Genomic DNA, 24,320 nt, shown 5'->3' with positions numbered 1-24,320 from the left:
ATTCCCACCAAGTTCAAGCTATTTGGGTTACATGTACAAGGTTGGACGTTGTTTTTCCCAGCTGCATGGGAAGCAGTCTGTTTCCCATGCTTAGGATCCCTTATCCCTTTGTATAAAACTCATGCGTTGTCTCTGCCTGGCGGAGCTTTCCGTGCAGACTTGCTTGATGTCAACTATATAAAGATGGAGACGCTATATATTTTTTTGATCTTTATACCTGAAAAATAGGTATAAAGTGATAGAGTGATACCCAGTGATGCTATGTAATTTGATCCAAATTGTAAAACGTTTTGAAAATCTCTGCCAATTTGACATGTACTCTCTCCCAGCTTTTAATTGTATGTCTTTTTTAATTAGTAATTATGTTGCTTGATTGTCCTACGAGCTTTCTGAGTTGTGCACAATTCATGAATAAACTTGATTGAGTGATTTTACCTGAACAGTGCTTGGAAATATCTTTTTTTTTACAACAGTAGGCTAGTCTACAAATAAAGTTATGGATAAAAAATATAAAAAAAACAGATTATAAGTTTGATGTACCTTATTCAATACTTGAGACAAAAGATTATTTTTCTAATGAACTTTAAGATTCTCTTGTACAGAGAAACCAGTCGGTACATTGCAGATGTGTGATTTGGGAAAAGTCCAGACATAAAATGACCAGATCTGTGGGAAGAGCTAAAAACTGAGATTAACATCTGTTCTCCAAACAATCTCACTGAGAACAATTGGCCAAAATTTTAGTCAATAGATGCTCAAAAATTGTAGAGACAGACTCCAGAGAACTGCAGCTGGGACTGCAGCAAAATGTGCTTCCACAAAGCATTGAATCAGGCTGGCTAAATAAAAATGCATGCAACACCATTCAGGGTTTTTTTTTCACAAAATCCGTGCAAACCATTGAAGTTTATGTTTGTTTAAAGTTGGAAACGTCTGACAGCAGCCTCCTGCTGTGTCACACTTGAATACAGTAGTGTAACTGGAGAAATTGCTCCACCTACTGTTCACACCAACAAGTCCCAACTCTGAACTGCATCAGTTTGTGCAGATTTATTGAAGTTTGTAGATGAGTTTCTGTACTTACTGTAAATGCTGACACTGCTGCTCTGATAAGATTATTAGGACCGTTGATATGTTTTTGTTGTGGGGTTTTTTGCCAACAAATATCCTACTTTGTTAATACTGCATTATTGTTCCATTCTTCCACACAACAAGCTGTTTGTTACTCTGTGAATTTTGATTTGACAGGATTTGCCTGATCTCAGTGTGTCAGTTCTAAAGTTTGGTGGAGGGAAGACTACCATGGGAGCATGTCCTTCAGTGGTTGGGCTCACTCTGTTGGTTCCAATGAAAGCAACTCTTAGTCATTCTATCATACCAAAATATTTTGGACAGCTTCATTCTCCAACCTTTGTTGGAACAGTTTGGAGATGATCTTTTCCTCTTCCAACATAACTGAGCACCAGTCCACAAATAAATGGATCAGCAAGGTTGGTGTGAAGGAATTTGACTGTTCTGCACAGATTCCTGAACTCAACCTTATAGAATTACAGTAGAGACTGTGAGCTACGCCTTCTTGTCTAACATCAGTGCCTGACCTCACATATGCACTTCTGAAAAGATGGTCAAAACGTTCATACAGACACCCCTAAATCTGTTACAACCCTTTCCAGAGTTCCTGAAGTTGCAATAGCTGGGCAGGGTGTGCATACATTCTATTTAACCCTGTGGATTAGGAATGGGTTGTCACGCAACTTCACACAGTATGTGTGAAGGGAATTAACCCAATGCTTTTACTACTAAATCATTCAGTTCAGTACAAATGATTCATACATCAACATATTGATCTTTTAATCAGAACAATATGTTTCATCTGACAAGAAGTAATATTAATGTTTTGGAGCTGCCCAATCAAAGTTCAGAAATGAATCTGTTGGAGAACACAGGCAGGTGATTCTAAATAAATAAATGTCTCCTTTTGCATTCCTTTATCATGTTCTGATAGGATGCTGTTCTTAGTCCACAAAATGTCATCCAAGTCTTACAGCCAACAAACATCTAGCTGGCTATACATAAAGCTAGAAGGCTCTAAGATCTTCTTCATTTTTGTCCCCTGGCTGACAGATGTTTGGAGTTCTCTTCATATAGATGCATCAGTGTCTTGTCCTTCAGGATTTTCTCTACATGCTGGGAGCTTTTATCTGGACAGCAGCTCCTCTGAACGAGTCCCCAGAGAACTCTTGAATGAAACTGGTTGATTGGTTGTCTCTTCCCGCGTTAGAAAACGTCTGTCTTGATGGAAGCAGCGGAGTCAAAGTGTGTGTGTCTGGCCACACACACTTACCTCGCACAATAAATACTAATACGAGAGCACGGCGGGAAAAGGGGTTAAGGAAGGATACTTTGTGGCCAAAACAGGAGACTGTACAGGTATGCCATGGAGAAAAGTGAAGGTAAACATGGTACCATTCATATGATGGCATAATAACTCCAGAACCCGATAAAGTCCAATCACCCCTAAATCTTAGGGGTGAATCTTAGCAAACAAATGGTTTGCTCTTATACGATATAAAAATGAACATTTAACTTTAAAGCAGACATCACAATTGTTAGAGTTCCAGTTTGTTTGTTGTTCTTTTTTCAAACCTTATGATCTGAGAGACCTCTGTCTGATTTTCTGTCAGAAACAAATGTCTTATTCAAATTAGAATTTTAAATCTAATTCTGCCAGGGGTATGAATACTTTTAGGCTTGGCTGCAGTTAGGCTTAGATTGTCAGAGGCCGACAAGTTGCCATCTTTTCCCCTCCAAATCCAACTAATGGTCCAAATTCTAGAATTACTTTCACCAGACCAGAAACTTGGGTCTTTGTCCCAAAGGACATTAAAGAACTGTAATCTGGCTTCTTCTGTTGTTGGTGGAATAATGTCTTCTTCCTGTCTGAGTGGCCTTTCAGCTCAGACATCGATTGGACTTTATCACATGTAGCAATAGAAACTAAGTTCACCCCCCAAAAAAATTGATATTTTAAGTCTAATTTGGTAGTTTGCATTTAACTCGTGCTTTTGTTCATCTACAAATATTATTTTCTCCTTCCAGGTTATGTACTTTCATAGAAATCTGATTTATTATAGATAATGCACATTTTGGCCATTGTTACAACTTCAGTAACTATATACTATGCTTTCAAAGTAATGGCAGTATACCAGTGGGATGTTTGTTCCACTGGTTCTACAGTCATTAGGGTTCTGAGGCCGTGGAATCCAGCAGACGGCCGTCCGCCTGCTGTTTTCACTACGTTTTTCCATTTTTCTTATTATATGTTCTTCTCCGCTGAAACTCATACTGCAGCTTATTACAACTTTTATCAGGACACAAACTGCTACCCAGATACACAGATTCAGGTATGTGCACCTGCAGGAGGCGCTATGGTAGAAAATAATTGTTTATGCTTATAACTTGAAATTGGCATGTCCCATTAATAAAATTGATATGGGCAAAGTTTCCAGCAGGAGGCAGCACTGAGCTCAGGCTCAGTGAGGACATCAGAAGGACAGGAGGAAGAAATCGCAGAGAGAAATGCTGATAACCTGACTGCTGTTTATGAGTTGCTCTTTGGGTTTCATAAAGCAGCAGAGAGACATAAATCCTGCTTCTGGAAGCATGGAAACTCGTTAGAGTAATAAAACACGAAGAAACGGGAAAAACCCAAGAGGAAATGCTGACTGAACGAAGGACTGCAGAAATATTCCAGTCAGCGTCTCACAGACGGCAAATGCAATATTGATGGAACAGCTGCAGAAGCTGTAGTAAAACGCAGAGTTGAGTCAGGGCTTTTCAACGGTTACTAAAGGAGCGACCTGACTTAGCATTTGTTTTTAATTGAATAATGAAATCAAAACTTGTCTACTGATTTTAAAAATGCCGCTTTATGAGATGTGCAGCATTCAGTTTGGAAAGATTTTGAACTAAGGTGCTTTTTAACAACAGTAGTAGTTCAAAGAGTTTTATAAATCTCAATTTAAACCTCAAACTTATAAAATAAAAATATGCATAAACTGCCAGGACATTTTATCTAGATTGTTGCAAAAAATAATTAATAAAATAAATAGCCTATAAATAAGTCCTTACCATCATGTAACGCACTTATTGAGAAACAGCAAGTTAACATAAATTAGCTGTTTTAACAGGTTGCAAATTGCAGATATTTCAGCTTCCCGGGCTACATTTTTATTTTTGTCAAATATTTTAAAGTCACTCTACAGCACAAGTACAGCAATTTCATTTGGAGTATTTCACAGCAATGTGATACTTGCAAGAAAAATGCTCACATTCCATAAATATGAATGTTATTCAGGCAGAGTCCAGCAAACGCAATTACTTCTTTGATCTGATTTGCTTATATTTTTCATTTTTAGTTTGAATCTGATTTGGGATTCTCATTTGTCAACAACATTGAAGTACAGATGGAATAACATTAGAAACTAAAAGTTAATCTGTGTACCAGTGTTTTATAAAATATAATTCGATCTCCATCCAATCCAGAAGAAACATTTTTTGAGAATAAATCTTCTTTAATGAAGTAATTTTGCCCTAAAAATATCCCACTGTGACTAATTGTAGTCAGTTAAATTTAGTCAACAGATGTGTAAGATTTAGTAGAGTTGATCAGAACTACAGTGATTTGAAGTGACTAAAGTTAAAATAAAATATTCTGTTGAAATTATCCTTCACATAGCAAAGCAGACAAACCTGCTAACACAGAGTACTTCCTGTTTCCTCTGGAGCAACAGAACTCACATCTGATTTTTCATTTCATTTTTTTCTCTACACAGAACCCTAATCTACGTAGTTCTACATTCAGTTCTGTCAACTCAGTTGTTCCAACGTCATGTGAAACTTCAGACCTAAAGATTGAAGAATGTAAAAGTGAGCTTTATGGTGTTCTTGGAAGAATGTCCGTGTTTTCATCATTACTGGGCAGAATGAGAAAAAAAACAACTTAAAACAAAAAAAAGATATTCTTGATATTTCAAATGATCTCCTTAGACTCATCCCAATTACACAAACATACTTCCCCTATGAACACATATGCAGGTCATGTGACCTTTGTTTGTCTTGCTGTCTATCCAGAGGTTTTAATGTATGACTTACTTAAAACTTGCTTTAACTCAAAATGTCTCCTTAACAACCTCTTGAAGGATTATGACTCTTGTGGGAAAAGTACATTCAAATATATATACAGCTTGACATTGGAAAATATGTTAAAAGTTAGGCCCGGTGGGACTGGATCTTCATCTCTCTGGTCATCAGAAATCCAAAATGTTATTTTGTCTAAAAAAATCCTTTTACACAATGTTTGTAATTGCTTTCACTTTTAACCTTTTTGCCAGACTGAATTTGGCATTTTTGCTTCAGTGTTTTAAATTATTATTACACGGTCATAGACACACATTCACACTGCAGAACATCCAGATGTTGAAACTTAAGGCTTTTGGAGAAACGATGCATAAATGCTCATTGAGAACTTTTTAACAATCCTATGACCATAAAACTGAAATAAATCCAGGCTCCTTTCTGGATAAGTTTGACCATGATGCTGTTCTTTAATAAAATCATCACATTTTATTAGGCTGAAAACAAATGATCAACCATGAAATGAAATAAGTGCTACTTTGGCTCCTTTTAACTGTCTGAACTGAAGTGTTTAAAGTGTAGATTGCTCCTGCAACTTCCTGAACTTGGCCTTGCTGCATCTCCATTCCATAAAGATTAAATTGTCAAAACAAAAATAACATTTTAACATCACAAATAATAAATGAAATAAATATAATGAAAAAACTAAATCTGTTAATGACATCAGTTCTTGAACTTTATTTGTATAAATATTTTTATTTCTGTAAATGTATTCATTTATATTACTGTACCTTCTTGCTTTTTCCTTTGCTGACACAAAATTACAAAACCAACTTTTCCATGATTTTTATTATTTTCAAAACATATACTCAGATGAAATTCTGTTGTTTCGGGACCCTTCTTTTACATTTTAAGATTAGGGTGATGGTAAGGAGGCTTTCCAGCCTTACAGATTTCCAGCTCATTAGCAAAGATAAATTATGCAAATTATTGGAAGAGATTAAATGTTTTAATACCAATAAAACCTATTCTGATTATTTAGAAGCTTGACAATCACTTTAAACATGACATGTTTTAATAAAAACAGATAAATATTTATTTATCTGTTTTATTATCTTGAACAGACAAAGGCCTCAGAGACACTTTTTGATTAAATGAAAGTAGATTAATTTAGTTTTAATTATTACTAATGCTTTTTATAATAACTGTGTTGTAGTTTCCCTTTTGTGTATTTACTGTTTGCATTTATTTACTAAATTTGTGTAGTTAATTTAAATTTTATTTGAATAACTTTTGGTTGTTTTTAGCGAACCTTTGACAGCCTTTAGGTTAATTCTGGCACATTTACAAAACTGTTAATTAATGTGGATTGTCTCTACCAACTAATTAAATTAAATTAAAATCCTATATCTGATGGGAATATGAATAATTTTGAGCTTAACACTCAGGTGACTTTTCAATGTTTATCTTTAAGATTTACATCTGATACACAGATACAAATTTCCCCCTAAAATATGATTTATATATGGAAATTATTGAACAAAACAATATATAACCCTGAGCCCATCCTGATGAGCTGCCCTGAATCATTCATGTTAAAGGTGAAGTCTGTAAATAGTTCTCATCTGCAGATTGGAGCCATTTTGGTTCCATCGGGGGAAACATACGTTCAAAAGGATTTATTAGAAACAAACAAATCAGTACTTTCTTTTATCAGATCACTATCAGCATATTTTCTTTTAATAGTTGTCACTTTTAATCATATATTAGTTGGAAAATCCTTTGTAAATACACCTCCTGTGCAGTTGTTACGATGATGCCACTGCTCTGATGCTGCGGTTCACTTTTGTTTTTCTTTCCTTTTTAAAGTCATTTTAATACACAAATTTAGCTATAAAATACCAAGAATCTGCCTAAATGTACATCATATAATGGTTATGATGGTGTTTTCTTCTTGTCAAGTCACAGTTCTACTCCGTCTACATTTAATTTGAACTTTATTTAAAACAGCACCTACTAAAACCGTCACATAAGCCACTTTTTTTATCAATCTTTCAGTTGTTTTTATACAAATGTCACCAGCCATTGTTGTTCTCATCATTATGCTGTAAAGCTGTAACAGTAGGAATCTAACAAGGTGGTGAGTTTAATCGTCGCTCTGCTGTGCTCAGCTTTTTAATAGACCTGCTGAATTATTTCCAATTTGCCTTTTTTTAAGCAAGGAAAAAATGTGTGTCAGTTTAGATTCATCTAAACAAATCACTCAACTAAGCTAATTACATAAAAATATTTTATTGAAATGACTTGTAATAAATTCACTGAAGTGTTTATTTATCTTCAGGAATGCAATAAAAAGGATTCCAGCTTTTCTTGGTTAAGTCCAACAGGTTTGTTTTATCGGCACAGCAGCTGGATGGTTCAGTAAATACTGCTGCTCTCTGTGGTGGATCAACGCAGAATAAAGTTCTTTTAGAGTCATCTGAACATTAAGTAGAACACGCACTGAGCTGTCAGTTCAATTCCAGAACATTGTTCAGGCTTAATTTTCACATATGTGAGTCCGACTGCACAATCTGGACAAGTAGTCTTCAGAACCAGAACCACTACTACAGAGGTAAGCCATGCTTTGGTACTTACTGTGTGCAGGAGGTTCCAGATGCTCTGTAGATCCCAGCACCGGCTGGTTCATTCTCTTTCCTCCAGGACCTGCCTGTCTTATCTGAGAGGACTGGAGAGGAGGAGACCGGATGAGAAGAAAAGGGGTGGGAGGATAAAGCAGCAGTGTGTCTGATTAGACAGCAGCTTATTTGTAGGACTGGACTAACAGGACGAAACGCAGCTGGCTGCACCAGAGGTCTAACAGTTGATCAAAAGTTGAGTCATTTGAAAGTGTTGAATCCATAGCTGCCCTGTAAAACTGCTCACTATGATTTTTTCAAAACGCCACATACAGTAGATACATCTCCTCTCCCAGGCATAAGGAGCTTGTTGCATTGGGAAGAAAAGCTGCAGAAATTGGAATTACAAAAATAAATGTGCTTAATGGAAACATATCAATTTCAAAAAAAGGTTTTTTGATTAAAAAAAATATTTGCGCAAGGACGCGGTGGTTCTTTGGTTGTAACAAAATATGATCAACTGGAGGTTGAGTATGAACAACCAGATGATACTACTAGCAGAAAAGAGGAACATGTTTTCTAATTATTAATCACATGAACAAACTTATTCACGCATGATTTAATTGAGTCTCTTATTTAGTAGAAACATAGCAATTGCAAAATTGTGGGGTTTTTTCCATTAGTGGAAAATTGAGAAAGTTTTGTGCACGTTTGAAATGGAAATGTCATGATGTTGTGGTGGAGTAACACCCAAATGTAGGAGAAGCAGAGGCATGAATATTTAACAAAAAGATGAAGAACAAAGACTTAAAAAACCCAAAACAAAACAACAACAAAAACACACACACACGTTTGCATTGTTTGTCTTTGTGGGAACTTTCCATTGACTTCCATTCATTTCTACAGCCTAAAACTAATCCATATCCTAACCCTAACCATTACTTACCTAACCCTAACCAAAACTCAATTTTCATCTTAGTCCTAAATCTGACCCCCAACCCCAAAACAGCGTTTCCCCTTGTGGGGACCAGGCTTTGGTCCCCACAAGGAGCAGTGGGTTCCCACACCGTAGTATGTGTCAGGACAATGGTCCCCACAAGGTATTACAAACAAACACACACACACACACTCAAAGCCAGAGCAGAACAAAAACAGGGATCAGGGGTAGAAAGATTTTTACAGGGAAGTAACAGGAACATAGTGGGAGGGGCCAGCACAGCGAGACTGAATAAATGACATATATACTGGGAAGCTTGATTTACAGAACAAGGAACGGATGGCTGATTAGAAATGGGTTGCAGGTGTGAGGGGAGAGAATGGTAAAAATATTTACAAATATTTTACAAATAAATATTTGTTAAATTTGTTTGTAAAATGAATTTAACAAATAATTAGGCATTGGGAAGAAATGAGCATGCGCTAAAACAGCTAAGAACTGACCTAAGGTAAAACAGAAATAAGGCTGATCAAATTTTAACTAGGGCTGCACTGAATGCAGTTTTCTGGCCGATCATTGATCTTTTAAAAAGCTTAACCTTCCGATTTTGGGCAATATCTTTTTTTTTACTGAAATGTTGCTCAATGAAGCAAGAAAATTATTGAGTTGACAACTGTGGGGTCACTATTGCTAATTATGTTAAAGTCTAATGAACATCTTCACCTTAATTTTTATCTTTCACCAACAGGGTAAGCTGCCTACTTCTCTATTTAGACTATAATAGGAAGATTAACACTACTTCACTTGGCTCATTCTTGTTTGGCTTTCTGTATGTTGTAGGCTTATTAAAGCTGGAGCCAAATTTGTAGCTGGGTTCAGGCCATAAATCTAAACTCTAATTTTTCAGGAGCACAATCCCAACATACTTCAGTTTCAGTGGAAATGACTCCAGCCAGGCCCTCATCAATGAGCTACTCCTTTATTCACTTGTTTACTCTTAAAGCCCCTCTCACCACCATCATCATCATCGTTTGAGTAAGGTGTTGATCATCACTTCAGCTTCATTCAACATAGCTGCATCACGTCTTATACAAATGAGTTTAAAAAAAAACACATGTTCATTAGTTTATTGCCATGATTCTGTGTGTTTTCCAAACTTCAGTGGACTTTATGTGAAAACAGACAGCAGAGAGAAAGTTGTGGAGTGTTTAAAGACCGTGTTTCCCAAGCATGGTCCTCAAGTCACACTGCCCTGCATGTTTTAGCTAGCTCCCTGCCTTAGTATTCCTGATTCAGGTGATTGTAGTTCAGCAAATCAGTTGGGCTGAAGAAAGGAAGCACGTAAAACATGCAGGGCAGTGAGCCTGGAGGACCAGGGCTGAGATACACTGGCTTAAGATACCATCACCACTCAACATAAACCCCAATAAAATCTGTTGTTGAAGCTTCCAATCATACCAAAATGACAACATAACACAACATAGTCAGATGTTAGCAAGCTGAAAGTTCAGAAATTCAATGTTTGCTCTAATGACTTTATTTGAGCCTATGCTCTTCCTGTAGCATCCATTATTAATGAGCACTAATGGTCCACATGAGCCCTGAAGCTCCTATTGATTAGGTTTGTCTTACCTCTGATCTAACCACAGCTAACCACCCAGACCCTGCTCAGGGTCTTAGAACTTCCAGCCATGAAGAAGTTCAACATGACATTTCCAGAGGAACAAATTTAGATGCTGAACTTCTTTGTGGACGATGATGGCTCCAGCACATGGAGAACTGTTATTGGTGAACAACAAAATAACAAGAAGACCCTCTAAGGATGTTTGAGAGAGACAAGCAGAAGTGGATGCTTGCTGGAAGCTTATTTTTGAAAAATACTCAGAGTCACAATGGAAAGCAGAAAGCTACAGTCATCAGGTGGTCCAGTCTGAGAGTCCAGCTGCTACTAACTGGGGCCCTGCTCTTCCTCATGCCTCATCCTCTTCTTAAGCTGCTCTCCAATGTCCAGCAGTGGGTTCTGTTTGCCGGAGAGTATCCTGACTGCATCGCTGAAGCGGCTTCTCTCGGTTTCCCTGTGGAAGCAGAGAACAGGTTGACCCTCGGTAACCTAGCCCTTTGTCCCTAATCCAGCGTTTAACAAAAGTTTTCAGGCTGAAAATCACTCTACCAATTTAACAAACACTCATGAACCACCTAAATTGAAATCGCCCTTACAATAACACATCATCTTAATATATATAACCTAAAGTTAAAATATTAGCCTCTTAACTGCCGTATTGTTGTCTTCTTTGTTCGTCCTAATGAGAAGAGTGATGCTATTTTGTAAATGTGTCTGGCCACAACAGAACCATGAGAGAGTTACTCCGGGTGTTTTGACTTATTTACAGATTCTGAAAGAACAGATTCTAAGTTTCACAATGATGAAAAACTCCTAAAAGTAAAAAGAAGTTATTTATTACAAGTGCTGTGTGCATTACTAAAGGTTTAGAGTCATTTATAAATTAGAAGCAATATAAAAACATAGACGTAATTTGCTATAGCAGAAACAAATATTTTCTTTTAGCCCTAAGAAAGCTCAATTTGAATAATTGTTTTATTTGAGATGTTAAGATATAGTTAGTCAGCGTGGGGCGCAGCGCTGCTCACTGCCTCGTCACTGTCACATCACACTCAGCACAGCGGTCAGGGTCAGACCTGGCCACAGTCTAGGTCTGTTCTAAAAACAAACACTCTGCCACTCACCCACAAAAAGAAACTGAAAAATATTCCTGCAGACATAAATTCTTCCAATCATGCAAGCAGTCTGGGTTTTGTTTTCTTTCCACTGGTGTACTCAGCTTTTCTTCTGAGTGAATATAAGCCGCTTATTCATTATTATTTTTAAACACAATCCTTAGGTAAGCTAACTGTACACACTTTAAGATCATGTTACAGCAAATGCAAAGCCTTCCGGACCACTAGGGGGTTTGAGAATAACTGTCATCATCGAACAGAAAAGCGATGCTTACAGCAGTTTCCGCTTCTGGGACTGCTTCATCTGGCTGAAGTCTGTCGGCTCAGGCCTCTTCATGGGCCTGAAACAGAAGAACAAAACATGTTACAGTGACACATCTCACAAACTTCTCTGATTTAGAAGGGTCTGAAGAGAAGTTTGGATTTCTTCTGATGAATCTTCCTGCTCTTTCTTGGACCTGTCGTTAAGAGCTGAACAGAATAAGCCCTGAACTGTAACTTACGTTTTGTTCTTCCTTGTCTTACGACGGGATCCCAAGGCAGCAGGGGGCCTAATGAGCTGGCAGAGCTCCGGCAGGGCGTCCACCAGCGGCCTGAGGTCTCCCACCACAGGGGTGGCCCGCCGCCGGGCCTCCGCCGCCTGCTTCTCCTTGGCCTGCCTGATGAAGCTGATCTCTGTGACAACAGAAACAGAACAATGGCAATAAAAACAAGCTAGCTAGAAACATCAGAAATCAGTAGACCCTAAAAGAAACTGATCCAAACAGCAGTTTTATGCTTGTTTCATAACTAGTTACTGTAGCATCTTTTCTTGGTGAGCAAAAAGTCAGTTCAGTCAAGTCAGTTGACTTGATCCTGAACTATTATTATTAAAAGGATTAAAACATGAATCCATTATGTGTTCTACTTTTTAAATGTGAAACTGTGGATTCTGGAGGGTTTCTTCTTTGAAGAACTGAAAAACACACAGCTATGAGAAAGTCCAGTAGCATTTTACTCCTTGAAGGTAAAGCTCCACAAGAAGAATCTCAAGGTTCTGGAGTGGCCCAGCCAGTCTCACACCTGAACACAACAGAAAATCTTTGAAGGAAGCTGAGCTTTCATGTAGTGTATCCACAGCCCTGTATGGACAGACGGACCAAAATCCCTGCTACAGTATGTGCAAAACTGGTAAGGAACTACAGGAAACAGCTGTAAACAAAGATTCCTGTCAGGGCTGAGTGATACGTCTTAAAGATAAAATCTCTGATTTTTATTTTAATTTATTTTTTTCAAACCAAATCTAATTTTTGATTTTAATCATTTTTTCTCCCTTTCCTTCTTTAGAAACAGTCAAAACAAAAATGTAACTGCACTTTCCTGAGAGAGATTATAAAATAAGGAGTAAAAGAGAGTGTGAAAGAAGAAATCAAAGAAAAGAAAAAATTAAGTTAGAAATGTAAAAAGCAAACCACAAAAAAAATACACCAACAAAAACATAGTATAAAATAATTATGAAGTATGGCTGTCATAGGAGAGTGGATTGTCGAGGAGATTTAATTTGGTCAGTACCTTTGGTCTCTAAAAATGAAATTAAATCTTTTAAGTTTTACATAATCTACCCAAATCTGCCTCCACTGACAGAAATGTTCAGTCTTGTCATTGAGAGACTGTTATTTTTTCCATTTTATACATGTTAAATGTATAAACATTTAACATGTTTAACATGTTTAGTTGATCCAGTCGTCTAAAGTTGGTTTGTCTTGTGATAACCATTTTCTTGTAATGTTTTTCTTACTTGCTGTTAATAAAATAGTCATCAGATATTTGTTTCTTTTTGAAGCTTCTTGAGGAATTATGCCAAAATACATAAGCTTGATCTCCAAAGGAATGTTCTGCTTGAAAGTCTTGTAAGGCATTATTTATCTCTTTTCAGTAATCTTTTATGATTGGTCAGAAGACATAATGGTTTGTGTTGTGATTTCTACATTTTCTCCAACATGCAGAAGGATTTCCATCATAGTGGCATTTCCGAGAAGGTATGATAAAGAATCTTACCAGATTTTTACATCCAATTTCTTGCCATTGTAGAGATTTATTATATGTCCATCAGTATCGCCACATTATTGTCCGTTCCTCCTGTTATTGCCCTCTCTTTCCCATCGTGCTTTGATATGTAGGGTTGAATCTATTTGAGATCTATTAGGTTTTTATAGATAAGTGAAATAATTTTCCCTTTAATTTTTGATTTATAGGCATTAATAAAAAATTCCATTAAGTTTATATTCTTGTCAGTAACTGGCTTAATTTTTAAGTTAACAAAATTTCTTATTTGTAAATATCGATAAAAGTCCTGTTTGCCCAAAGAATATTTTCTCTTGAATGTTTTGAAATCACTTAAGATTTTGTTGCTCATTATTGTGCACAGAGCAGTGAAAATGATAATTATTCAAAAATGATTTGAATTTTTCTAGGTCGTCTCTCTTTACCTACGATGAGGCTTACAGACCTCGCCATTCTTTGTAAGTGGTGAAACTTGAAAAATCAGAGCTAAATAAAATATTTATTTTCCCAACTATAAGAGGGCAATTTTTTTTGAATTACTAGAAAATTAATAAATATTTCAGGTCAATCACAATAAAACTGTTAGGTGAGTCAGTCATGCTTTTCTTTTGTCCTTTCATATATTCATTCTTTGTAGACCAAGGAAACCTGGAACAAGCTGTCCTTCTAATTTCTTCCCTAATTCTGGAAAAGCGTCCTCTGTGGAGCCGGGCTCGGATTTCAGCAGGTCTGAGGCAGCAGCCATTAGCACCTAATTATACGCGTGAAGAAGCTGCGGGTTGTGTTACTGAGGAATTGATTGGCTCAGCAGAAGGCTTTGGTTACAGGCTTCATGTCAATTACTGGAGATGATGGCCGCAGAGTCAGAGAGCAGCAATAATTACACTGAGACACAATAACGGTCCTGAATCCAAAACCCACTCATGCAGTCAGCATGTGTCACATTTATAGATGGATCCTGAAGAGGAAAACACTTCTGAATGTTAAGTTAGTGCTAACAGTGCTAATTTTCAAACTACTAAACAGATAACCACTAACGGCTCAGCAACCCCTGGTTGTTCTCCTGACACATGCAGTTTGGATCTGTGGTCATACTGCAAAGTTTTGATAAATTCATTTTTCTGGAGTTTCTGAACATTAGAACAGACAACAACTTTCAAATGCCATTTACTGCATCTGATTTGGACCCACAGTGAATCAGGTCCTAGGCTGAAAGGCCACTCCGAGAGGAAGAAGCCATTACTCAAACAGCAACATAAAAAACTAGATTACAGTTTGCACTGATAGATCATTTAAACGGCAAATAATGTGGAAAACTTTGAATTTAAAGAAAGTCATCATTATTCTGGCATTTAGTAAATAAAACATAGAATGGTAGCTAAAACAGGAACATATTTTGCTTGATTTTAATCTTAAAAAGTTTGTGTAAATATCTGCTTTCAGCTGAATGTGGAGAAATAAAGTTTTATGAATGAAGACAGACATTGAAGCATGTGTGTTTTCCGTGAAGAACAGCAGGTCCTCAGTGGTGGAAACATGTTCTTCAGGCGCTAATGAACTTACTGCTGAGCCATCTTTCTCTTCTTTCCTTCATCTTCTCTTTCTTTGACTTGAGTTTTTTCTCCACTGGTCCTGTGGAAACAGTATTACAGTTACATGGTAGCACATATAAAACCCGGTTGAGGTTTCTAGGGGCAGAGAATGGAGCTGACCTGCACTCAATTATCTAGATAAAGAAGGTTCAAAGTGTGGCACAGGGGCCATTTGGAGGTCTGTAGATCATCTTGTTTGGGCCACATACTGCAGGTCCATATTTGACCTGCGAGCACAGGCAGCTGGACGCTGTAGTGATGAATTCAAACTTTTCATCTTCTGTTTTAATCATACTTTTTCTTTCAATTTCAATTAAAAGTAAACAGGACTACAAACATTCAGCAACTTTCACTCAATTTAGAAAAAAGACGATTAACTCAAAAACTGCCGGTGATCCCTATCTAGATGAATTATTATGCAAATACAGCATTTCATATTGCCCAATGTTGCTTTTTTAACAGAAACTTACAAAAAAAAACACTCAGTATACTGTTAAGTAATAATTGAGGTGGATAAAATAAAAAAGGAGTGGTAGGAAAAACTTAGCAGGTTGAGACTAAAATCATTCCAGTAGTTAAGTCCTCTGCACATGCTGGGTTTTTATCTGCCACCACAGAACCAAACAACACAAGTGTTTGCAGTCAGAACAGGTAAAGATAAGCATCTGATGCTGACTACAGAAACCAGGATAGATAAGAGAGGGGTGGGGGGATTTACCACCACTCTGCTCCCATGAGGAGAGTCAGCTTTCTACTGTTAGATGAAATGGATAGCTGCTGTGATTCTGGCTGAATGGACACAAGGCGACCCTCCAACCCACACACCTTGAATTGTAAAAAAATGACACAAATTAAAGACGTATTAAAGTCTTTAATCTGCTTATGTGCTTCATGTCTGGGCCATTTATTTAGTTAGCCATTTTGAGGAAACACAAAGAGGACCATCTAGAATCAGATGAGCTTTAAAACCATATGGAGTCAAGTTTGGACTGGAACACTACAGATCACTGGTACACAGTTTCATTAATGAAACCAAAAACTGGGAATACAGATATTTATTGGCTCTAGAGGTCTTCATTGACAGTCACCAGACAAGAAATATGACGAACCATATTTCAGAATTGTCACTTTATCAACAGCATGACAGAGAAACAGAGAAATAGCATTTTTTTTTTTTTTTTGTGACAGTAGGCAGACAGGAAAGAGGGGGAGGAGAGGGGGGAAGATATGCGGCAAAGGTCGCCGGGACCGGAATTGTCGAACCCGCGACGTCCGCGTCGAGGACTAAGGCCTCCAAACGTGGGGCGTGCTAACCCCCTGCGCCACCACAGCACACCCCCAGAGAAATAGCATTTAAAGTGTATTGAAGGTTCACTGGTTGTGAGTTGTAAAAGTGAAGGCTCTGGTACACAGGATGAAATTAACTCGTTTTATTTCACACTAGCTCATTTCACACTAAGTGCACACAAACAACTTGACTTGTGTTGTGTTTGGCGTCATTATATTTAAGCATCACTTGTGAATGTTGACTCTTTAAAGCAGTGGTCTTAATCAGGAAACAACTTCATGTTTACTGTCTGTAGCTCTGGACTGCCAGCAAATTCAACACACACACTTCATCTTGAGAGGTGTTTTAAGAAAGTGCAATAGAAATTTTGTGATAAAACGTCTGTTGCACTTGCAATAGAAAAACAAGACACAAAGACAATAAAGACAACTGAATCCTAAAAACAAAGGATTCAATAATCTTGAATCCTAAAATCCAGACACAGAACCAAACAGTTGCCCAAAGAATAGAATCAAAGTGTGGCTTAAAACCCACTGACAGAGCAAAACAGATGAATTTATGAAAAATTTCACCCTTAAAAAGAACGATTTCTGCTGATTGCGATGTTGAAATGTGTGGAGTTAAGTTCAGACGAAGCCCTCAAATAGTCCATAGGTTCAGTGACCAGCCTGCTGGCGGCCCCTGCTGGTTTCTTCCAGTCAGAGCATTCACAGGAATTAAATATTTAAATAAATCGATTTTAAAATGTGTTGGCTTTTTTTTTCATAGATAATATAGTTGGAAAAAGATCAATTAGAGCATTATCCTGACTACAACAATGACTGTACCTGTTTGTTGCGATTCCTTCCTGATGAGAAAATCAGGAAGGAAACTGTTTTCTGCTGCACCAGGTCCTGAGTATTAATGGCATAAAAATTCTGATCTTTTTCGAGAGTGAGCTTGTTAAACACATTTGGATAGTTTAGAAAAATTTCTAACGTCCTGACAAAACTTTGATCTAATCTCTACATTATTACATCCCAAAACTGGAACACAAACTGCCAAGCAAACTGTAAGACAGTAACATCTGGTATTTAGACTTCTTCAATTTGGACTCGCTCCTCCATGGGCTGCCACCTTATCGTGGTGGAGGGGTTTGAGTGTCCCAATGATCCTAGGAGCTATGCTGTCTGGGGCTTCATGCCCCTGGTAGGGTCACCCAAGGCAGACAGGTCCTAGGTGAGGGACCAGACAAAGAGCAGCCCAAAGACCCCAATGATGAAGGAAAACTTTGGACTTGGTGTTCCCTCGCCCGGACGCGGGTCACCGGGGCCCCACTCTGGAGCCAGGCCTGGAGGGGGGGCACGATGGCGAGCGTCTGGTGGCCGGGCTTTTACCCATGGAGCCCGGCCGGGCTCAGCCCGAAGAGGAAACATGGGCCCCCCCTCCCATGGGCCCACCACCCGTGGGAGGGGCCAAAGGGGTCGGGTGCAGTGTGGGATGGGTGGCAGCAGAGGGAGGGGACCCTGGCGGTCCGATCCTCGGTTGCAGAAACTGGCTCTTGGGACGTGGAATGTCACCTCTCTGGTGGGGAAGGAGCCGGAGCTAGTGCGTGAGGTCGAGAGGTTCCGGCTAGAAATAGTCGGTCTCACCTCGACGCACGGCTCTGGTTCTGGAACCAGTCTCCTTGAGAGGGGCTGGACATACTTCCACTCTGGAGTTGCCCAGGGTGAGAGGCGTCGGGCAGGAGTGGGCATACTTGTTGCTCCCCATCTCGGCGCCTGTACGTTGGGGTTTACCCCGGTGAACGAGAGGGTAGCATCCCTCCGCCTACGGGTGGGGGGACGGGTTCTGACTGTCGTTTGTGCTTACGGGCCGAACGACAGTTCAGATTACCCACCCTTTTTGGAGTCCTTAGAGGGGGTACTGGAGAGTGCTCCTCCTGGGGACTCCCTTGTTCTGCTGGGGGACTTCAACGCTCACGTGGGCAATGACAGTGAGACCTGGAGGGGCGTGGTTGGGAGGAACGGCCCGCCCGACCTGAACTCGAGCGGTGTTCTGTTGCTGGACTTCTGTGCTCGCCATGGATTGTCCATAACGAACACCATGTTCAAGCATAAGGGTGTCCATATGTGCACTTGGCACCAGGACACCCTAGGCCGCAGTTCGATGATCGACTTTGTCATCGTTTCATCGGATCTGCGGCCGTATGTCTTGGACACTCGGGTGAAGAGAGGTGCGGAGCTGTCCACTGACCACTACCTGGTGGTGAGTTGGCTCCGGTGGTGGGGGCGAAAGCCGGTCAGACCTGGCAGGCCCAAACGTGTTGTGAGGGTCTGCTGGGAACGTCTGGCGGAATCCCCTGTGAGACGGAGCTTTAACTCCCATCTCCGGCAAAACTTCGAACACGTCCCGGGGGAGGTGGGGGACATGGAGTCTGAGTGGACCGTGTTCCGTGCCTCCATTGTCGAGGCGGCCGATCGGAGCTGTGGCCGCAAGGTTGTCGGTGCCTGTCGCGGCGGCAACCCTCGAACCCGCTGGTGGACACCTTCGGTGAGGGATGCCGTCAGGCTGAAGAAGGAGTCCTATCGGGCCTTTTTGGCCTGTGGGACTCCGGAAGCAGCTGATGGGTACCGGCGGGCGAAGCGGCATGCGGCTCGGGCGGTTGCTGAGGCAAAAACCCGGGCGTGGGAGGAGTTTGGAGAGGCCATGGAGAAAGACTTCCGTACGGCTTCGAGGCGATTCTGGTCCACCATCCGGCGTCTCAGGGGGGGGAAGCGGTGCAGCACCAACACTGTTTATAGTGGGGATGGTGTGCTGCTGACCTCTACTCGGGACGTTGTGGGCCGGTGGGCAGAGTACTTCGAAGACCTCCTCAATCCCACCAACATGCCTTCCACTGAGGAAGCGGAGCCTGGGGACTCTGGGTTGGGCTCTCCAATCTCTGGGGACGAGGTCGCCGAGGTGGTTAAAAAGCTCCTCGGTGGCAGGGCCCCGGGGGTGGATGAGATCCGCCCGGAGTTCCTTAAGGCTCTGGATGTTGTAGGGTTGTGTTGGTTGACGCGACTCTGCAATGTCGCATGGACATCGGGGGCAGTTCCCCTGGATTGGCAGACTGGGGTGGTGGTCCCCCTGTTCAAAAAGGGGGACCGGAGGGTGTGCTCCAATTATAGAGGGGTCACACTCTTAAGCCTCCCTGGCAAGGTCTATTCAGGGGTCCTGGAGAGGAGGGTCCGTCGGATAGTCGAACCTCGGATTCAGGAAGAGCAGTGTGGTTTTCGTCCTGGTCGTGGAACGCTGGACCAGCTCTACACCCTCGGCAGGGTCCTGGAGGGTGCATGGGAGTTCGCCCAACCAGTCTACATGTGTTTTGTGGACCTGGAGAAGGCGTTCGACCGTGTCCCTCGGGGAGCCCTGTGGGGGGTTCTCCGGGAGTATGGGGTACCGGGCCCTTTGATACGGGCTGTCAGGTCCCTGTATGACCGGTGTCAGAGTCTGGTCCGCATTGCCGGCAGTAAGTCGGGCTCGTTTCCGGTGAGAGTTGGACTCCGCCAGGGCTGCCCTTTGTCACCGATTCTGTTCATCACTTTCATGGACAGAATTTCTAGGCGCAGCCAAGGTGTTGAGGGGATCCGATTTGGTGGCCTTAGGATCTCATCTCTGCTTTTTGCAGACGATGTGGTCCTTTTGGCTTCATCAGATCGTGATCTGCAGCTCTCGCTGGAGCGGTTCGCAGCCGAGTGTGACGCGGCCGGGATGAGGATCAGTGCCTCCAAATCCGAGGCCATGGTCTTGAGCCGGAAAAGGGTAGAGTGCCTTCTCCGGGTCAGGGGGGGTGTCCTGCCCCAAGTGGAGGAGTTTAAGTATCTCGGGATCTTGTTCACGAATGGGGGAAGAAGGGAGCGGGAGATCGACAGGCGGATTGGCGCAGCGTCTGCTGTCAAGCGGGCGCTGTACCGGTCCGTCGTGGTGAAGAGAGAGCTGAGCCAAAAAGCGAAGCTCTCGATTTACCGGTCGATCTACGTTCCCACCCTCATCTATGGTCATGAGCTTTGGGTCATGACCGAAAGAACGAGATCGCGGATACAAGCGGCCGAAATGGGTTTTCTCCGTAGGGTGGCTGGGCTCTCCCTTAGAGATAGGGTGAGAAGCTCAGTCATCCGGGAGGGACTCAGAGTAGAGCCGCTGCTCCTTCACATCGAGAGGAGCCAGTTGAGGTGGCTCGGGCATCTGGTCAGGATGCCTCCTAGACGCCTCCCTGGTGAGGTGTTCCGGGCACGTCCCACCGGGAGGAGGCCCCGGGGAAGACCCAGGACACGCTGGAGGGACTATGTCTCTCGGCTGGCCTGGGAACGCCTCGGGATTCCCCCGGAGGAGCTAGAAGAAGTGGCTGGGGAGAGGGAAGTCTGGGCCTCCCTTCTGAAGCTGCTACCCCCGCGACCCGACCTCGGATAAGCGGAAGAAGATGGATGGATGGATGAATTTGGACTCGCTTAACCAGATGTTGATGTTTGCTAATGTTCTTTAACAAGCTGGACTCTTTACTAACTAGGTGATTTCTGAAGATTATCAGAAGTTCTGGATTTATTTAGGTTGATCCAAGGGCTACTAGATTTATTTAGGTTTGCTGAATACAATTTCAAGTCACAGATTTCAGTCTTTTCTTAGAAAAAACAATGTTGAAAATGTTATAAATATGTGTAAAATCTATAGGACTACAGTTAGGCACCAATTTGTGTTGGTCTATCACGTAAAATCTGTTGTGATTTGTGGTTGTAAGGAGACAATACACTAGATTACCAAAAGGATTCGCTCACCTGTCACTTAAATATGAGTTTAAGTGACATATTGTCATGTTGAACCCATAGGATTCATTATGACGTTGATCCACCCTTTGCAGCTAGAACAGCTTCAACTCTTCTGGGAAGGCTGTCCACAAGGTTTAGGAGTGTTTATGGGGATTTTTGACTATTCTTCCAAAAGCAAATTGTTCATGTCATACACTGAGAAGGCCTGCTCTCAGTCTCTGCTTTAATTCATCCCAAAGCTGTTCTATCAGACTGAGGTCAGAACTCTGCAGGCCAGTCAAGTTCATCCTCACCAGATTCTTCCATCATGTCTTTATGGACCTTACTTTGTGCTCTGATGCACAGTCATGTTGGAAGAGAAAGGGGCCAGCTCCAAACTGTTGACACAAAGTTGAGAGCATGGAATTGTAAAAAATGTCTTGGTATGCTGAAGCATTCAGAGTTCCTTTCACTGGAACTAAGGGGCAAGCCCAGCTCCTGGAAAACCACCCCACACCATGATCTCTCCTCCACCAAACTTTACAGTCAGACAAGTACCATTGTCCTGGCAACCACCAAACCCAGACTGGTCCATCAGATTGCCAGATGGAGAAGCGCGATTCGTCACTCCAGAGAACACGCCTCCACTGCTCTAGAGTCCAGTGGCCACACACCACAGCATCCGATGCTTTGCATTGCACTTGGTGATGCATGACTGGGATGCAGCTGGTCACCATGGAAACCCATTCCATAAAGCTATCTGCGCACTGTTCCTGAGCTAATCTGAAGGCCATGTGAAGTTTGGAGGTCTGCAGTGACTGACTCTGCAGAAAGTTGGCGACCTCTCTGCACTATGAGCTTCAGCGTCCGCTGACCCCACTTACATGGCCTACTGCTTTGTGGCTGAGTTGCTGTCGTTCCCAAACACTTCCTTCTACTTATAATACAGCTAACAGTTGACTGTGGAGTATTTAGAAACAAATAAATATCATAGAATAGAATAGAAGTACTTTATTCATCCCAGCAGGGAAATTACTTCGCAGTTACAGCATAGAGACAAGACAAGACAATAACAACGTCTGGGTGTTTAGTCTGGAGTTTGGCTGTTTCAGAGCTGATGACGTCACAGGCCGCCGCTGCATCAGCTGATGGGGGAATGTAAACAGCGATCAAAATGGCGGACGTAAACTCCCTCGGTAAATAACACGGCCGCATTCCCACAGCCAGAAGTTCAATATCCGGGCTACAAATCTGTTCCTTCACGTTAGCATGGCCGGGATTACACCACCCCTCACTCACATAAGTGCAATATGCAATGCAATCATGCAATCAGTGCAATCATGACTGGATTTGATGCACAGGTGGCATTCTATCACAGTTTCATGCTGGAATTGACTGAACTCCTGAGAGAGATCAGTCAATTATTTCACAAATGTTTGTAAAAGCAGTCTGCATGTATAGATGCTTAATTTTTACAGCTGTGACCTTGGAAGTGATTAGAACACCTGATTCCCATCATTTGGATTGGTGAGAAAATACATTTGGCAATAGTGTCCTTCGGTAAGGTAGCGTCAATCTTACCTGTGTTACTGGGTTGGACTTGTGGGCGTTCCTCAAAGCTGAGTGTTTGGACCAGGGACTCAGCAGAAATCTTTGTGGCAGCAAATATCCCAGAAGGAAAGAAGCTCTGAGAAATAGTCTGGAAAAATGTAATGAAATCAAAACACATTATTATCATTGTAGAGAAAAGAGCTAATTATGAATCTTTGAGGGGCTCCATTTTCATTAATATATTTTCTTAAACAGTTTTATCCTATTTTTTGTTTTCCTCTTATAAATTTTTTAACCACCTGTACATCCGACCTTTAACAACCAACTTGGACAGTTTGATCATCAGTCCTCACTTCCACATTGTTGTATAACTGTATAATCGTCGGCACTCGTTATATCAAAAGTACAGCCACCATACTTTCTGTTTATCTGTGCTTTACTAATTTTATGGTCCACACACAGACGGATCCACAAATTTCCTTCCTTTTCTGAAACTACTTTAGCATCTAGATATTGTTTACTTTCTATATAACAACCTCCATTGTTTTTGCACATATTAGAAGTTAATGCAACAGGCCTTTAATTCCCCGGGTTGTAGGCTTGTATTTTCCCTTTTTCCAAACCCGGTTATACAATTTCAGCAGAATATCATTTGATGTTTCACTAAGTTGATTTATAACAATATAATATATTTGGTCTTTTCCTGGAGATGACTTTTAAAACCTGACATTCTGACAGATGATGTATGACCTGTCCTTCGCCTTGGGTCGGTTCTTTGTCCACGGGTGGCGCCGCCGGTGTGTTGTGGAGCTCTAGCGGGCTTTGGGACAGCTCCGTCCCGCTGGTCTGAGTGAGGATGTGGGGACCGTGGAGCTTCACGGCCTCCTGATGGAGCTTCTGACGGACATGTTTCACCTTTCCAACCATGTTAACATCTCCAGCACCTCCAGCTTTTTCTTTTATGTCGACCAGACTACTTGGACCTGTCGTTTCTACTCTACAACGGTGCGTTGAAGACCACGTGGGGTCTGACTGTCTGAACTATCGGAAGTTCATGTTTTTACATTTTAAATGTCGTGTATGTACATCCTTCAGACAAACATTAGCTAAATTTATTACTGACGGTTTCAGAGTGAATAATATTTTTGCTTAATACTTGTTTAGCAACACGAGTTGGAAACGAGAAAGATACTAAAACCGTAACAGAAGCACAAATCTTTTATTTTGACGACATTTAACGGAAGTGTTGTGTTGAGTTCAACTTAACGCTAATTGTGTCACGGTTGGCTCCGTCGTTAGGAAACAAATTAAAAACGTTCCGCATGTCCAGCATAAAATGTTGTCACAGGGCAGAATGTGTAACACTACTACTACTACTACTACTACTACTACTACTACTACTAATAATAATAATAATAATAATACTTTTGAAGAATGTTTTAGCTCACAAGTATGTGGAACGTTTTCCATTTATGTTTTCTGATGAGATGCCAAAAGAATATTAAATTGTCTTCTTGGACCAGAATTTCAAAGCTGAATTACAATGTAAACTGGAACACAAAATTTGAGGTTCTTCATAGTTTATAGTTACAACACAGTTTGTCTCATGGACTGTGTGAGTATAGGTTAGAACCTAGCACAGTCCAACATGTA

At 41.0% G+C, this 24,320-nt stretch overlaps 1 protein-coding gene and 1 long non-coding RNA gene across 2 annotated transcripts; one reads left to right on the top strand and one right to left on the bottom strand.

Moving 5' to 3' along the window:
- The first annotated feature begins 167 nt into the window (after positions 1-167).
- On the top strand, positions 168-13,061 carry LOC116715834 (uncharacterized). Its single transcript, XR_004338265.1, has 3 exons — positions 168-472; positions 2,989-3,001; positions 13,051-13,061. It is a non-coding gene; the product is annotated as an uncharacterized LOC116715834 (long non-coding RNA).
- slx9 (SLX9 ribosome biogenesis factor) lies at positions 9,657-23,712 on the bottom strand. Its single transcript, XM_032556523.1, has 6 exons — positions 23,418-23,712; positions 22,698-22,815; positions 15,034-15,102; positions 11,931-12,102; positions 11,703-11,768; positions 9,657-10,766 (listed from the first exon to the last, which is right to left on the bottom strand). Exons 1-6 carry the CDS (start codon positions 23,592-23,594, stop codon positions 10,640-10,642), a joined length of 729 nt encoding a protein of 242 aa, XP_032412414.1. The 5' UTR covers positions 23,595-23,712; the 3' UTR covers positions 9,657-10,639.
- Between the last annotated feature and the right edge of the window lie 608 nt (positions 23,713-24,320).

This window comes from Xiphophorus hellerii, chromosome 24, assembly GCF_003331165.1.
Source record: "Xiphophorus hellerii strain 12219 chromosome 24, Xiphophorus_hellerii-4.1, whole genome shotgun sequence".
Classification (NCBI taxonomy): domain Eukaryota; kingdom Metazoa; phylum Chordata; class Actinopteri; order Cyprinodontiformes; family Poeciliidae; genus Xiphophorus; species Xiphophorus hellerii.
This window is presented reverse-complemented; position numbering and strand designations above follow the sequence as displayed.

Excerpts from the sequence above, each read along its gene's own strand:
- slx9 (XM_032556523.1), bottom strand. The coding sequence starts at position 23,594 with ATGGTTGGAAAGGTGAAACATGTCCGTCAGAAGCTCCATCAGGAGGCC. Across the intron at positions 12,103-15,033 it reads AAGAGAAAGATGGCTCAGCA|AGATCAGCTTCATCAGGCAG; the intron begins GTAAGTTCATTA and ends CTGTTGTCACAG. Across the intron at positions 10,767-11,702 it reads TCCCAGAAGCGGAAACTGCT|GGAAACCGAGAGAAGCCGCT; the intron begins GTAAGCATCGCT and ends CTGCTTCCACAG.